Source organism: Giraffa tippelskirchi, chromosome 6, assembly GCF_054371585.1.
Source record: "Giraffa tippelskirchi isolate mGirTip1 chromosome 6, T2T-mGirTip1v1.2.pri, whole genome shotgun sequence".
NCBI lineage: Eukaryota > Metazoa > Chordata > Mammalia > Artiodactyla > Giraffidae > Giraffa > Giraffa tippelskirchi.
This window is the reverse complement of record NC_137280.1, coordinates 56,373,492-56,391,204: the sequence shown is the minus strand read 5'-3', so window position 1 is coordinate 56,391,204 and position 17,713 is coordinate 56,373,492. Positions and strand designations below refer to the sequence as shown.

The 17,713-nt window shown below is 41.6% G+C and overlaps 1 protein-coding gene across 4 annotated transcripts in view; it reads right to left on the bottom strand.

Annotated features, from left to right (window-relative positions):
* The window catches only part of LOC145509345 (suppression of tumorigenicity 18 protein-like), a 230,319-nt gene that overhangs the window by 60,077 nt on the left and 152,529 nt on the right, over positions 1-17,713 (bottom strand). For 3 of the 4 annotated variants that reach the window (XM_081497961.1, XM_081497960.1, XM_081497959.1), the window contains one exon: positions 16,970-17,003. In XM_081497961.1, the coding sequence (XP_081354087.1) occupies positions 16,970-17,003 (34 nt within the window). The remainder of the gene's footprint in view (positions 1-16,969; positions 17,004-17,713) is intronic. The other variant, XM_081497962.1, reaches the window with a different exon arrangement.

The window sequence follows — 17,713 nt, the reverse complement described above, 5'->3', positions numbered from 1 at the left end:
ATAATTTTATTTATTAATTTTTGACTGTGCTGGGTCTTCGCTGCTACACGGGCTTTTCTCTAGTTGCAGCAAGGGGGGTCTACTCTCTAGTTGCGGTGTGCAGGCTCCTCGTTGCTGTGGCTTCTCTTGTTGGGGAGCACGGGCTCTAGGGCAGTGCATGGTCTCTAGAGCACAGGCTCAGTAGTTGCTGCACACGGGCTTCATTGCTCCATGGCATGTGGGATCTTCTTGCATCAAGGATCAGACCCATGTCTTCTGCATTAGCAGGCAGATTCTTTACCACTGAGCCAGCAGGGCAGCCCTGTTAATATTATTATCTTGTTTATGTTTTTATCCAAGTTTACTTAGGAAGACAAGGAACTTCTCAAAATCACGTGACCTGCAACTGGTGGGGCTGATATTTGAATCTGGCCTGCTGGTCCCCAAAGTTCATGCTCTCCCTACGTGTCGCCAAATCAGAACAAGGAACCTGGGTAATTTCCTTCTGCCCTTGACAACTGGGTGGAGCAGGCCCTGTTAAACCAGTCACGCTCTAAGTGGAGGAAGTCACCTGCCACAGGGCTGATCCCAGTGATTCAGGTCTCATTAAACCAGGAGATGATGCTCAATCAAAGCAAAGAAAAATGCCTCAAAACGTGGTTAAGACACAGGCTCCCCCCACAGTGTCCGTAGTGTGGAACAGTAGAACAAACATAACGAGGAGACATTAATGATAATAAAGATCAAGTTCAGCATTTGGGTCCAAACAATAATCTGTGGACGGTTGAAAAGGATATTAAGGTTCTATCAAAAAATACAAATATAGCTTCAAATAAATTAATGCACTTGATACTAACAGTGCATGACGCTCCTTACATAATATTAGCTGTGTCATCTGCAACAAGTAATTGAATCTTCTGGGATGCTAAATTCCTCAACCAATGAAGAGGGATAACAATTTCCATATCACATGTTTTGGGCAAAGAAAGTGATATCCGTGCTGCTGGTGACAAAAGCAGGTCAGGACAGGGAGATTCTGACTTCCGGTTCTGACTCCGTGTGCTTTGGACTCTACCAAAACCCGGCTGAAGCCTCCACCCAGCAACTCCAAACTCTCCCCTACCGAGTGCCCTGCACAGACTGATGCAAGCTTGTGTGTCTGTAAATGTGTTCTACTTTTTTACATCGTATTTGTATTTACATAAATTACATTAGATTTATACACAACATTTGCTTTGAATCTCACATTCTGTGCATTTCTCCACTGCAACGTAGCTGTGGCCCAGGCAGCATTTGGAGCTGAAATGAAAGCCTTTATAATAAATATTACCCTTTGTGTGTGCATGGAGAATGGTCCCTCTCCCTCGTTTTCCCCGAGGGCACACTGGTTTGGCTTTATTGTGACACTTCACTGTGACACTGCAGTGAGGGAAAGCCAGGCTTTACATGTCACTGAAAGAAATGCCACAAAATGCTAACATATCTTCTCAAGGTTGCCAGAAATCATTTCCACTGGGTTGTGTTTTCCCATCTGCGGAGCTCTGAAATGTTAAGGAAACAAATGAGCTCTATTATCTATATTTTTCTAGTAGATGAGAAAGAAAGAGAAAAAATACACTCAGCCCTGCATTTATTGTTCTATTCAATCAAACTGTTGCTTTAAACATGCAGAGTCCTCAGGGAGCGTTACCGATGCACCAAATACCTTTCAACGCCATATTTCATATCTGCGGTTTTGATTTTATTAAAATATCTTTAGAAAATCTGTATTTTTACCTGAAATTTTTGGTTACATATTCAGAAAATGCTTCCATTTAGTAACCTGAATTCTAACTGGAAATGGTGCTCCCTTTGATGACAACATATAGCTGAAATTTTATTCACAAATGATGGAGGACAATAGCAATTAGATAACACTGATGATAGATTCATTGCTGGAGGTCTGTTTGACATCAAATTCACTGACCTTTCAGGTTTAGGAAACTGTGAGTCCCTCAAATCTGTGCAATGAATACTGGGTTCTAGAATAATTTTCCAGCTTATTTTACACAGTAATAAATCCTCAACGCAAGTTAACAGAAGACATGTAACACATTTAAAAACACAGGTTCATATATGGGAATGGGCTTCCCAGGTGGCACTAGTGGTAAAGAATCCTGCCTGCCAATGCCTATGTAAGAGACGCAGGTTTGATCCTGGGTTGGGAAGATCCCCTGGAGGAGAGCATGAAAATCCACTCCAGTACTCTTGCCTGGAGAATCCCCATGGACAGGGAAGCTTCGCGGGCTACAGTCCTTAGGGTCACAAAGAGTTGGACACGACTGAAGTGACTCAGCACAGACATATATTGGGATATCTATTCCCCACATATATGGGAATAGAATCTAAAAAAGAGTGGATATATGTATATATATAACCAACTCACTTTGCTGTACACCTAAAACTAACACAGTATTGTACATCAACTATTCTCCTATAAAAATTAATTTTAAAATGTAGGTTCAGCAATAGCTATATTTTGAATACAATCCCCCAAAAGAATAGAACAGGAAAACAAATGGAAGTTATAAATCCCTGAGTCCAAGAAACTATTTATGTCCTCCAATATTTCCAGAGAAAATTCATATTGGATATTCCTGTTGTTTTCTTCTGGTTAGAAAGAAAAGCACAGACTCACAGGAAGGGACCCAGAAGTATGAATTTGAAAAATGACTGGCAGGAAAAAAATGCAGATACGATGTTTGAAAAAGAAAAAAATTATACTACTACTATTTTCAGAGACATGATAATATTTGAGGAAACCCCCCAAAAACCTACAGACAAATTATTAAAATAAGGAAGCAAATTTAATGAATGTTAATGTTTAAATGTTTTAAACATTTAATGTTTAAAATGATTTGAACTTCTATAAACCAGTGATAAAAAATTTGAAAAAATTAAAATAAAACCACTTATGATGCATGGAAGTACGAAATACTGAGGAATAAACTAATACAAGACATGTAAAGCTTATACAAAGCAAATAACATTTTGAGAAAATTAAAGACAATCTTCATAAAGGAAGAAATAGAAAATGTTAATGGAATAAAAGATTCAGTACTGAGAGATGTCAATTCTTCTCAAATTTTACCTACTAGATTTAATGCAACCCCAAACAAAATCCCAAGAAGAATTTTTTTCTTTCTTTTAGCAATTGACAAGTTAACTCTAAAATTTGTGTGTAAATGAAAAGAACCAAGAACAGCAAAAATGGTCTTGAAGAAGAACAATGAGGAAGTTGAAAGACTTACAGACCTGGATGTCAGAGTTTATCATAAACCTTTAGTACCTGAGACAGGTGTTTCTGGTGCAAACATAAACAAATAGAGAAAAAGAACAGAGTATATGTTCTATCTACTGGATCCAGAAATAGACTCACACAAATACGGTCAATTTATGGCAAAAGTGTCACTAGGGAAAGAGTTGTCTCTTCAGTGGCTGGCACTGGGTCAACTGAATATTTATCTGAAAAAAAAGTCTTGACTCTAACTGATGGTACATACCACAAACTATTCATGATAGGTTATGGATTTAAACCATGTACTATAAAACAATAAAACTTCCAGAAAAAAATGATTTGTCATGACCTTGACAAAAACTTGCTAAGTAGTTTACAAAATGCAATGATTTAAAGGAAAACACTGATAAATTAGAACACCTTAAACTTAAGAACCTTTATTCATCAAGAGATACCAGCCAATAGGGAGAGCTTTCTGTCAATATTCTGGTTTTTAATCTATTTACACAAACTTGTTTAGGTCGTGAAAATTCATTGAGCTCTACTCTTATGATAAGTACATGCTTCTGTAGATATATTACACTCTTCAAAACAATAAAAGGCCAATAAGACAAAGAATTCTTTCAAATAAATAGGAAAATGACAAGTAACTTAAAAGTGGGCAAAAACATGGCAGAAAAACTGATACACTAATGAAGAGGCACTCAGGCTCTTTCCTCTCCAGGTAAACACAAAAACGTAACTGGCTTCTTGGCAAGTGAAGTGAGAACTGTAAGTGGAATCCTCTAAAACTTCTCCATCCCAGCATCAAAATAGTAACCCCCAAACATCATATTCTAGAAGAAATGACAGTGATTAGTGTCACTTAAAACTTAGAGGATGCATGGCTGGTGGGTCCTATGTTCTTTCTCTTCATTAAATTTAACAGGGTGAGTGAAGGAAGTTAGGCAGAGAAATAGCCTATGACATCCTTTATACAGGGAATCTAAAAAGAAGTGATACAAAATAACTTATTCACAAAACAGAAAGGGACTCTCAGACTTAAAGAAGGAACTTGTGGTTGCCTAGGGAGAAAGATGGGGGGAAGGGATAGTTAGGGAGTTTGGGATGGACATGCACTTGCTGTACAACACAGAGAACTCTGCTCAATGTCATGTGACTGTCTGGATGAGAGGGGAGTTTGAGGGAGAATGGATACATGTAGATGTATAGCTGAGCCCCTCTGCTATGCATCTGAAACTATCACAACACTGTTAATCGGCTATATTCCAAAATAAAATAAAAAGTTAAAGTGCAGACTCTTAGTAAGACTGATCTTCAGGGTTAACAGTGGGCAACCACAAACTCAAATAATAGTTCTAATTGCAACTGATAGACCAAAATAAAGGATATTTGCTTTACTGATTAACATAGACACAACTATGAGCGTTTTGCAGTCACTGATGTGGCATACTTTCCAACCTTCATCAGCGAGTGCAACCAGGACTGTTGGCATCCTCCCCACTGGCTCAGCAGTAAAGAATCCTCCTGCCAGTGCAGGAGACGTGGGTTTGATCCCTAGATCCAGAAGATCCCATGAAGAAGGAAATGGCAACCCACTCCAGTATTCCTGCCTGGGAGAATCCCAAGGACAGAGGAGCCTGGTAGGCTACAGTCTGCAGGGTCACAAAGAATAGGACACGACTGAGTGACTAACACACACACAACATGTATCTGAGTATGGATTCGCCTGGACCGTCTTCAGTGCTTCAGACAGCTATCTGAACGTTCTGCCAACAAGGATTCTCATACGTCTCTAAGAGAGCCAGCACTGGTATGACTTACAGCACATCCCAGCCTGATGGAGTGACAGAATAACCTCTCAAAGGCAAAGCTGAGATGGTGGCTTGAAGGTGCTACCCTGCCAAGAGGGCGTGTCTTCTTGGGGGCCAGTATGCACACTTGATGACTGTTATGTAGTGTTCTGCCCTCCATGGTTTGGATATTTGAGCCCAAGAACTAACAAACAGGTGGAATTAGGAATGACTTGGTTTAGCACGATTCCTAATGACCAACTTCAAGGATCTGTACATTCAGTTCAGTTCAGCCGCTCCGTTGTGTCCGACTCTTTGCGACCCCATGAACCGCAGCACGCCAGGCCTCCCTCTCCATCACCAACTCCCAGAGTCTACCCAAACCCATGTCCATTGAGTCGGTGCTCCCCCTAAATCTATGCTCTGAGGGTCTAAAGGTCGTGGTCCCCTAAGGGAGGGCTTCCACTGGAGGACACCTGAGAGTCCATTCACAGTTCCAGCTCTGCCTGCCTCTCAGTCCCGTGGATTTCCTGGGCGGGGAGTCCAGCAGGCAGGGGAAGGTTGCCATCCTGGCAGGAGTATGGATCCTGGCCATCGGGAACAGCAAGGCTGCCATTAAATTTGGGGAACTGAGAAGAACACATTTGGCCCTTAAGTGACCCTCTTGGCCTCTCCTGGTTCTTTCTGGCCAGACTTGACAGCCAATCAGCTGGGCAGCAGCCAGAGAACTTGAAGGTCATGGTGACCAGGGCTCAGGTCCCTTAGGGATGAAGGTCACCAGGTAAGCCATCTAGGCAAGCAGGGATGCTAGGCAAGAAGGAGGTGTAGATGGAGGGGTATGTAGGCAACGAGAGGGACCACCCCTGGGAGCAGCCCCCACAGCCAAGTACCCGGGAGGAATGGCGAGACTTTGGCAGCAAGTTCTCGCCCGGCTATTCGACCAGCTTCTACGAAATCAGGAGACAGGCCCCTGCAGGAAGGTTAAGTCTGTGTTCACGTGAAATAGGCCTCCTGATTTCCAAGTCACAGGCCACCGCAAACACAAGTATACTTTTACACAGACGAGCCTGGGGAGTCACTTTTCTTTCATGGAGGACAATCCCCGAGTCCACGCCCAGCTCACTCAGCCACATGGTGGACACTCAGGCCCACACTCATGTTCACAGAGCTGTGTGAAGCACAGCACCCACAGAAAACCTATAATTTAAGCTTCTCCTGTGACTCATGTCATCAATTCAGCAGCCACGTCGTTGCTATTTATCGATGGTTGGTTTGCTGTCATGGAACACTGATTCCATCGGCAAGGTTATTTGATGATATCAGGTTTATAAGAGTGAGAGTTTTTTTCCCATAAGGCCAGAGCTAATAGATGCTTTTTCCTCATTTAATTGGGATTAAGTTTTATGAATGATCAGTTACTTGCATAATGTCCACAACAATTTTTTCATAAAAGTCAAGTCATTAAAAGTCACATTGTAATAATAATAACAATAACAACAACAATAATAAAAACTTGTTCTGAATCCTGAGTAACAGTGGAAGGAGCTAAGAACACTCTCTCAACCCTCCTGCTCCCCTCGCCCCACCATGCTGGTGGACACACTCTTCCGTGTGATATCATTTTGACAACACTGTCAGAACACACTCCTACTCTGCCACCATGGGGGTCTGGAAGTTTCCATGATTGTAAAACCTAACTCCCTAATTGTCATTGTCTCTCCCAGTAACCTGGAACTGTTTAAAAGGGAACAGAGTGCTTCTTGTTCATTTCTTATCTCCTATACATCTATAGCATTCCCAGGTGGCACAGGGGTAAAGAACCCGCCTATCAATGCAGGAGATGCAGGAGACAAGGGTTTGATCCCTGGGTCGGGAAGATGCCCTGGAGGAGAAAATGGCAACCCACTCCAGTATTTTCACTCCATGGCAAATTCCATGGACAGAGGAGCCTGGAGGGCTACAGTCCTTGGGATTGCAAACAGTCGGACATGACTTGAGCATGCATGCACCAGCACCAGTGCATGTATAAGGCCTGGGTCTTGGTATCACACTTCATAAATGTGGCCTGAAGCTGAATTCTATCCAGATGTAAGTGTATGAAGATGACTTCATACAAACAGGAATTGCCTTTCCCCGGGAGAGGCATCAAAACCTACCCAGTGACTGTTCACACAATGTGGCTGCCCATTCTCCTTGGAACAACAGGTCGTTGATCCACATGGGCTTTTGCTCCTAATTGCCCTCTCCACCGAGGAAAGCCAAAAGAGAGATGGTTGGGGGTGGGGTTAACAGGAGCAGGTGAGTCAGTAAATCCTACTTCATTCACAAAGTAAAATCATGAACTAGGGATGGGTTTGTAGCCTCTTTGTGATCGTGGGGCAGTCACTGCCGGAAATACATCAGGACCACACAAGTAAACCCTACATTTGGTGGCTTTAAATGAAGATCAGGAAGCATAAAGTACCACCTATTTTAGTATTGAATGACTAGAACACAGGCGTCCTCTGTTCTCTCCTGTGAAGATTTACTGACTTTTTGTTTTTCCCAAGATGTGCAGACGTGAACTCTTTCTAAGGAGCAGGCTCTGAATATTGAGAATGACAGAGAGTAAGGCTTAATTCGTTTAAAAATTCGATGTAAGAATGAAATGTTTTGGGTGCTTCCCTGGTGGTCGAGTGGCTAAGACTCCACTCTCCCAATGCAGGGGGCCCAGATTTGATCCCTGGTCAGGGAACTATATTCCACATATCAAAACTAAGACTTTACAGGCTGGAACTAAAAATTCCCCACGCTTCAATGAAGAGCAAAGATCCCATGTGCTACCACTAAGATCTGGTACAGCCAAATTAGTTAATTAATTAAAAAATAAAAATGTTTAAAAAAGGCAATGTTTTTACATTCAAAAGATAATCGTAACCATATTTGGCATATTAGCAACTAACATCGTGGCTTCATACTCTTTAAAATATAATGAATTCACTTCTTCAGATGACATTTATATACACATACTTCTGTCAGGTAGTCTTTATATATGATTATTCTGTAGTAAGAAGGAGAGTCACATCATTTTTGTCATCTAGAACAGATTTTATCAATGTTGACCTTTTTCATTATTTGCTGATTTCTTTCCCTGGTCATTCCTGGTGTGGTTTCTACTATAGATATTTCTCAGTGTTCAAAAGAATGGTTTTCTCAGTTTCAAGAGGGGTGGGCCTAGTAGAACATTGAAAGCAGACATTTGCAGAAGAAGAAAAGGTAATATGAAGAGAGAGAAAAGGAGAGAGAGGGAGAGAATATGAGGTGGAAACATCAGGGAAAGGAAGCTGGGAGGAAACTATGTGTACCCATCTGTGCGTGTGCACCTGTGTGTGTGTGCCTGTGTGTGTGTGCATGCGTACCTGTGTGCGTGTGTGCATTTGTGTGTGGGTGTGCCGAGGGCACGATGTCAAAGACCAGCAGAAATAGACACCAAGAGCAACCAACATGAGGGAGAGGCTCACCCACTGATGGAAACAAAACAGACCAGGCACACACACAAACACAACACAACTCCATCAACTAACACGGTGATGTCTGGCTTTTAACACGACTGTGACAAAAGACACTTTCAGAGCATGTGGCTCTTTTATGACTACCATCGTAAATGCCGATTTTATTTCTTGACATTTACCTGAATGCAGATATTTGGTCCATAAATCTAGTTTCCTTTCTTATTTCCCAAACTAAAAAAAAACGTAGAAACTTACAGATACACACAAGGCCATCGGTATGAACAAGAGTTGTCTGACATTTGGATGGCTTCCATTTATCCTTCTCCACTTCACCAAAACATATCATGAATCATTTCACAGAAGTTGCTGCCGTGTAGGAGAAATGTTTAAAAGGAGGATCAAGCATTAAAATAGTCAAGTGAGTGCTGAATTAGCAGGGATCATCTCCTCTGATGTATTATTAAAATTGGGTGTATGTAAATGTATGTGTCATCTCACTATATATGTGTATGTGGAAGTATATACATGCACACACACGAATCTGTGCAGTGCTTTGGCAGCCAAGTATTCCACTGAATCAGAAATAACTTGCTTTTAGAGGCCGTCCCTGATTTAGAAGCTCTCAACTAAAGATTGAGCCTGCAAGTCCACAAGTCACTTCCCATTAGAGTGAGTCTGAAGTTCAGGAAAGAGCAAATTTGACATGAAAGTGGCCTGAAAGCCTGGAAGAGTTCACCAAGAAGTTACCAGCAAAGAGGGTCAGGGACACACCTGGGGCGAGGGTCCAGTGTTTAGAGACTGGGGAGCCGAGGGAGAACCAGAGATGAGAGCTGAGATAGAATCAGAGAGGCAGGCGAGGTCAGGAAGGTGAGTGGGCCTGCCAGCCCTTCCTTCCTGCAAGGAACTTGGAGCCCCTAACCCCAAGAGAGACGGGGGGCTCTGTGTCTGCTTCTACCTCCAAGGACACAGGTCATCAGAGGGCTGAGGGGTGTGAACTCTCTCAGCTTTCAGGGGGTACCAGGAAGAGCAGACCTGACTCCATGGTCACCCTGGGTATATGAGATCGTTTCCCTACAAGTGTGGCTGTCCTGGCCTGGAGAACATCCTGCCCCATGAGCAGCATGCCATAGAGTGGAGGCATGCCCCCGACCTCAGGTGGTGACCACGTGAGCACCTTCATGGATCAGATGCTCCAGTCCTCGCTTTCCTCCAAGTGTCCATGCATCCAGTAGCAGCGGTTCTACCTGCTGCCCTGTGACCCCAGGCTTCCTGTCCTCAGACTCATGGCTGATTCCTTCCAAAAGCATCTCAGAAACGGGCAGTAGGCACTTGTATTCTGGCTGTGATTTCTTTTCCTGACTGAAAATGACCAAAGGAAACTAAGGGAGAAAGTAACAGAATTAAGAGCACCTTGTTTTTATGTTGGATGAAATAGACTGTAGAGGAAAACATGTACTGATAATAGAAAATAAAAGAGAAATGATTATTACAATGAGAGTGGCCTGGTTTGTAGTCAAGGGGCTGGTGGAAGCTTTGCCAACTAAACGGTCTTGATTTTATTTATTTTTATTACTTTTTTGGCACTTTTTATTATTCTATTACTATGGGATCTTAACCCTTTTAAATAGTCTTGACTTTGAAGGGACAGAAGTAAGGAAAGAATTGAAGAATTTGAAAGTAGAGAGGTTATAGTCACTATATAAAAGAGAATTAACATATTAAATAAAAATTCCTTCATACAAGTCACTAATTACATCAAGGTAAACGTGCTTGCTCAGTCGTGTCTGACTCTTTGCGACCTCATGGACTGTAAACCCACCAGGCTTCTCTGTCCATGGGATTTCCCAAGCTAGAATACTGGAGTGAGTTGCCAATAATCCCTTCTCCAGGTCTCCAGGTCTTCCTGACCCAGGGATTGAACTCAGGTCTCTTGTGTCTTCTGCAATGGCAGGTGGATTCTTTACCACTGCACCACCTACAAAGCCCACTAATTGCATTACTTATTCTCTAAATGAACATTGGTAGACAATAAGAAAAAAAAAACCTCAAGTAACATCATGTACTAAAGATACAATGGTAAATAAAATAGATTTCTTATTTCCAAAAAGTTTACAGTATATCAAAAAGAATTATGTATGATTCATTAAAGTTTTGTAATAGTTTGCTCTTTGTTTGATGTCTCACCAACCAAATTCTAAACTTGAAGGCAGGGGATCTTCTTTCTTCTGGATGGGTGGACAGATGGATGAATGAATAATAAAATAGCTATAATTCAAAGTAATAAGTGCTTTAAAATAGACAGGAAAAGCAGTGCTTTGGGGACACAATGGAAGAAAGTATTAGTCAGCCTGGGAGGTCATGGGGACAGCTCACGGCGGAGATGACATTAGTCATTAGCCTTAAAGAGTGACTACAAATCCCACAGGGGAAAAGATAAAGGAGAGAATCTTGCCAGGAACAGATGTAATAGAATTGAGATGGAAAGAGAATGATATAACATACAATAAAATAATAAAATAAGAAGGAGTTTTAGGCTTGGGATTTCCTGCAGAAAACAGTCTGGTGATGAAACTGGAAGAAGAACATTTGGGAGTGGATGTGATATGAAAAAAGCACTTTCTGTTTCAAGGAGGAGGAAATAAACAAGGAGAATGATCACACAAGGAAAAAAAAAACTAAGTGAAAAGGTAGCAGAGAGCTTCAAAGGCAAAGACAAGTCAGAAGACACGTCTGCATAAAGCCGGAGGTCAGTTTAGCTCTGCTTGGAGGTGAGGGACAGTTAGCGGGACCCAGGGGCTGAGACTGAAAATGCTGCGTGGAGCAGTCTTAGTCAAGAAGGCAGAGGGATCTGACATTTGAACACGGCTCCGAGGTCCCACAGAGGGTCTGACCCACAGTGAGGTCCCCTGGATCCAGGGCGGCGGTTCACCCAGTTTCTCCCCAACACACTTCCCTGACAAAGTCCCAGTCTGTGTTAGAGTTCCAGGAAGTCACACATGGAGAGGAAACACTGCAACTAAAGCACACACACGCTTTAGGGGTAGAGAGTTGACGTGTCAGCATGTGGGACATGTTTATCTGGGTTCACACTTCCAGCAGGAAAAAACACAACAAAGTGTCAGAACTCTAATGTTTGCAAACACACACTGTAATTGAGAGGAGTCTTCAGGTGGGTATATTAATAGCTTACTTGAGAGATAACAGCAAAGATGAAGAACACTGCCAGTGATTCAAGTTAATTGTTCCTTCTCAGAAGATGAAGGAGAAATAAGAGATGGAATGAAATACTTCTACATTGGGTTAGGGATGCTCCATGGAACAACTGGGTGAGAAGACAGTGACTGCATCTGAACTGTGACTTGCCTGGGCAGCTTGAAGGAAACTCAGTGCATTGGTAACCTACACATCAAGGTGACAAGGCAGTCACGTGATCAATGGAAGCTGAAAGAGACTTTGGATTTTGTCTGAGACATACCCAAATCTTCTGAGAGTACATTGTGGATGCCTGTGAAAAGTGAAAGTGTTAGTCATTCAATCGTGTCTGACTCCTTGCATCCCAACACACTGTGGCCCGCAGGCTCCTCTGTCCATGGGATTTCCCAGGCAAGCATACTGGAATGGTTTCCATGCTCTCAGAGACCTCATAAGAATGCAGGTTCACTCAGTCTTGAGTTAGCCTGGGAACCTGCACTTCTAATAAGTGCCCAGGGGTGCTTCAAGCAGAGGCTCTGGGTGACACCTGCTCCCTGAGTAGGAGGGGACCTCTCCCTCTACAGTGTCACCCACAGGGATGTTAACATATAATTCCCTGGTTTATTATACCAATGTGCTAATTGGGGCAACACTGGTGCAGAGTAAGTGCTGAATGAACACCATGGAATGAAATATTCTTTCTTCAATCAACTGAAGCGACGCAGCAGCAGCAGCAGCAATCAAGAGTAGAAAACTGTGCTGTGTAAAAAGGTTGTGTATCCAGGTGGCGCTAGTGGTAAAGAAACTGCCTGTCAATGCAGGAGAGGCAAGAGACGTGGGTTTACTCCCTGGGTTGAGATCTCCTGGAGAAGGAAATGGCAACCTACTCCAGTATTCTTGCCTGGAGAATCACATGGACAGAAGAGCCTGGTGGGCTACAGTCCATGGGGTCGTAGTTTTGGACACAACTGAAGCAAGCAAGCACCAAAGAAAGAAGAGGATGAGATGATTGGATAGTATCACTCAATGGACGTATATCTGAGCAAACTCCAGGAGATTGTGAAGGACAGGGATGCCTGGCTTGCTGCAGTCCATGGGGTCACAAAGAGTCAGACATGACTTAGTGATCGAACAAAGTAAAAAGAGACAACTAAATCAAAATTTTATTACAAAACTTCAGCTAACTGGGAAGCAGCAATAAGACCATGAAAGGACAGTGGGATTTACTTCTATATAATTAAGAGCCTTGAATTCACTTGTGCCTCTAAGGAGTCAAATAGAAAAGCCATTTCAGAGGCTGGAATATATTTTCCTAATGAGAGGAGAGGGGCTGGACTGGTGTAAAACACTTTGCTGACGCAGGACACAATTACCAATATTAGCAGATGCAACTGCAGGAGGATCAGATTAAGGATAACAGTAATAAAAGAAAAGAGCACAGAAAATCCAACAGTCATGATTTAGACGGACGCGTGAGAGCCCCCTCAGCACCACATGTAACCTGAATTGTGCTGGAGGAAAAGCTGGAAATGCTAATAAGACGCATGATTAAAGGTGGGTCTGGGGTTATAAATTGCTTTTTTAATGGTGAGGATAGTAGCTGACATAGAGGATCATAAGAAGATGAGAATGTCAGTATCAATTTTTATTAGTGTCAGGAACAATATGCAGTATATTTAAATCAGCTTCATTTGTATTAGTGTTTTTGTAAGTAGTAGCTATAGAAGCAAAAACATGTCTAATGCATTCTAAAAGAAAGAACTAAAAGTTGCCAAGGTTCTCTGCAAAAGAGCCACAACTTTTACACTGGGGAAAATCAGCCGCATTTCCTTAGATACTCAGAATTCAGGGGCAACAAATTCTGGGTTCTGGACCAGAACAAAGGTGCAGAATCAGTCAGAGGAACAACTGTAGCAAATGGATAAAGCTAGACAAAATTAGAAAGAGACCAAAACTATAATTTTCCATATGAATTGGACTTTTTTTCAAGGTTTATATAGAATGGCAATTAGGGTTCATACCTGGATCAACTTGAGCCATTTAAGAAACAGCTTGAGACCTATTTAGCCTGAGCGTGATCAGGCTGTTGAAAATAAGTAATTATCAAATTAACAATAATCAGTAATTTTTATAAACTCATTTTCAGTAAAGAAAAAAATAGGTGGATTCATTTTGCTTATAAATTTTCCAGCAATTATCACAAGCTTTCTGAATTGATTGATTAATTTAATCACAAGTTAGGAAAAATTGAGTATCTGACAAACATTTTTTTAGAGAATTAGGAGACAAGGAAATGTTATTTTTAATTGAAGTGTATTCTTTTTTGAATTTCAGAAAACTAGGCTTTGAAATGCAAGTTTGATTCCTGGGTCGGGAAGATCCCCTGGAGAAGGGAATGACAACCCACTCCAGTATTCTTGCCTGGAGAATCCCATGGACAGAGAAGCCTGGCAAGCTACAGTCCATGGGATCACAACGAGTTGGACACAACTGAGCAACTGAACATCAACAGGCTTTGAAAAACAAACCATAAGGGTTAAACTGAAAAATTGTAACAATCCAGATTCTGAGGACATGGATGGCAGACTTTCTTTTTGATTCATATTCTGGACAATCAGCATTAACTGCGCAGGAGAGAGCACGCAGCCAGGGTGAGGAGTTGGCCTGAGTCAGAAGTGTGAATTCCTTACTAGTTGTTTAATCTTAGGCTATTTATGTAAACTATTTATTTTCACTTTCTTCATCCGAAAATTGGAAAAATAATAGTTTCTACCTTGTAGGGTTCTTGGAGAATTGAGACAAACTGCTCCAGGACACTCAGGACTCTCTAGCTCTCAATAAATATTAGTTTGACTGTAATTATTGATGTTAATAAATATTAACATATTTAAATATTGCTTAAATAGTAATCTCTACTTCTCCATTAGTTAGGTTCAGTTCAGTCACTCAATTGTGTCCGATTCTTTGCAACCCCATGGACTGCAGCACACCAGGCTTCCTTGTCTATTACCAACTCCCAGAGCCTTCTCAAACCCATATCCATCAAGTCGGTGATGCCATCCAACCATCTCATCCTCTGTTGTCCCCTTCTCCTACCTTTAATGTTTCCCAGCATCAGGGTCTTTTCCAATGAGATTATTTAAACAATGCTGCTTCTCTCACAAAGTTGTTTCTCTCTGCTAAAGTCTTTTTTCTCTATAAATTTTAGGTCAAACACAAAATATATTAATTTCTTCAAAATTTTCCTTTGTTTTTCACATTATTCTTCAAGACACATTACTCAAAAGGCCTTCCCTGCCTCTGAGTAGTTCAACTCCCTACAAAGAACCCTACTGGAAAACACACTTAGTTCTTCAGCTGTGAGACCACCAAGGACTGCCCCCTGGGAGGGCACATATCACAGACCCCTGAATCCTTGAGCACTGTCAACTTCTCTCCTCTATTCCTCAGAGACATCATCTCCAAACAAATAGGAATTGTCAACAAGAAAAGATGCAAAAGCAAGAATTTAAAGGAGCCAGATACTTCAGCCATTTAATCCCTATGTGTGGGTGTATTCTGGGCTCTACTCTTATAAAAGCAGTTTAAAATGTAAAATTCTCAATGACAACATCCATGTAGAAAGGGCCATGGCTTTCCTACAAACACATTTCCACAGAGAAAAGCACCAGCATGAAGGCTTGTACCCAATTCTGACAGATCCCGTCCCACTCAATTGATGAATGGACTGAAGGTACTTGTTTAGGAAGTCACAGAGCACAACTACCTGGTAAAATGACCACGTAAACTGTCAATGCGTACACTGTAAATTTCCAGGTGTACCAGACACTGTTACACATTCACACACCGTTACATGTCCAGACACTGTTGCCCGTGCTCCAGTTTCCACACACTTCCCCCGAGGAACATGTATACTATCACTGTTTTCAGAAAGATGGATTAGACCCCAAGTTTGGGACTTTCTGGGTTTGCACACCTAGAGAAGAGACAAGGGGTTCCTCTTGCTTGACAAATTTTGTTATAAAATAGCACCAGGACAGAAAACGTATCAGCAGCATGCGTTTCTTTTTAAATATGCACTTCAAAACAAAACAAAGCTAGACCTTACAAAGACTCCATGAAAGAAAACCTACGTATTGGAGTTTATTCTGCAAAAACTACTCAACTGGAATTTCCAGAGCATTGCCTGAGGCCCATATCACAGTCTCTAAGTCTGAAGTGCTTAGATCCACCCCAAATTCCATGTCACGTTACCTTCAAATACCTACAGTCAAAAATTCACATGATTATCTGACAATTTTTTTAAATTTTTTAAACTGAAGTATGCTGATTCACAAGGTTGTGTTAGTTTTTGGTACACAGCACAGTGATTCAGCTACATATATATTATATATAATTTCTTTTTCACATTCTTTTCCATTAGAGGTTATTACAAAATACTGAGTATAGCTCCCTGTGCTATACAGTAGGATCTTGTTTATTGATTTTATATATAGTAGTGTGTCTATGTTAATCCCAAATTCCTAATTTATTCCCCTCTTCCTTTTTGTAAGGATAACTTCATTTTCTATGTCTGTGAGTCTACTTCGGTTTTGTAAATAAGTTCATTTGTATTAGCCAAGACATGGACGCAACGTAAGTGTTCATCAACAGATGAATGGGTAAAGAAGATGTGGTACATATGTACAATGGAATATTACTCAGCCTTTAAAAGGAATGAAGTAATATCACTTGTAGCAACGTTGGTGGACCCAGGGATTATCAAACTAAGTAAAACAAGCCTGACAAAAAAAGACATATCATGTGATATCACTTAAACATGGGATCTAAAAAAGAATTATCTGATCATTAAGGAGAAACAGGGAGCATTCTGGACTGGGCTTACTCCTCAGTCAGGTTCTCAGATGACCTCAGTTCTCTGTTTCCATCAGCACGAAAACAAACCGCATGCAGGGTGTGCACACAAAGACAGCACACCCTACGAGGAGAAAGTGGGAAACCACTCACGTTACAAAAAAATGGTGTCTTGTTATCAAAATATTAGCTTGGATTGTTTTAGATGGACAGTCAGTAGTTTTTCCCATTCTTTGTCTCTTTGGTGTAGAGACAAAGGTACATGAAATAGGCCATTGGCTTAGTGCTAACAGTAAAATGAGGATCTGAGGCTTAAAAAGTACAAAACATTCTAATAATTAAAGCCATCAATCTTAGAAAAAGTAAAGTGGGGCAACTCTTACCTGAGCTCCTGCATTAGAGAATCCATTGGTGCTACTGACAAAAAGAAAGAAAAGGAAAATCAGTGTATAATTTTGAAAACTGTATGAGAGAAACCTTTCACCTCCTCAGGATAACGACCAGCATGTGGTTAGTGCAGTACACGTGTGCTAAGTCACTTTAGTATTGTCTGACTCTTTTCAGCCCCATGGACTATAACCCACCAGGTTCCTCTGTCCATGGGATTCGCTAGACAAGAATATTGGAGTGGGTTACCAGGCCCTCCTCTGACTCAGGGATCAAACCCAAGTCTCCTACATCTCCTGCATTGGTAGGTGTGTGCTAGCACCACTTGGGAAGCCCTGGTTAGTGCAGACCCAACAGTTTCCCTCTGAGCTGATTCATCTTTCCGGTTCTGGTTCTTTGGACACAAGAAGACAGGTGAACAGGGTCCAGAACAGATAGTTCTAGATCAGGCCTCCAGTGACCCTGGGACTCTGCAGTCATGGATCAACTTCCAAATACCTGTCTCTAGAATCTTACCAAAGAAGTACAGGAGCACAGAGGACGAACTATTTTTTTATTTTATTTATTTTAAGTTTTTTTTCAAATGTGGACCATTTTTTTAAGTCAATTGAATTTGTTACGCTACTGCTTCTGCTTCTTGTTTTGGTTTTTCAGCTGCATGGTATGTGAGATCTTAGCTCCCCGACCAGGGATCGAACCCACACCTTTACACTGAAAGGTGAAGTCTTAACCATTGGACT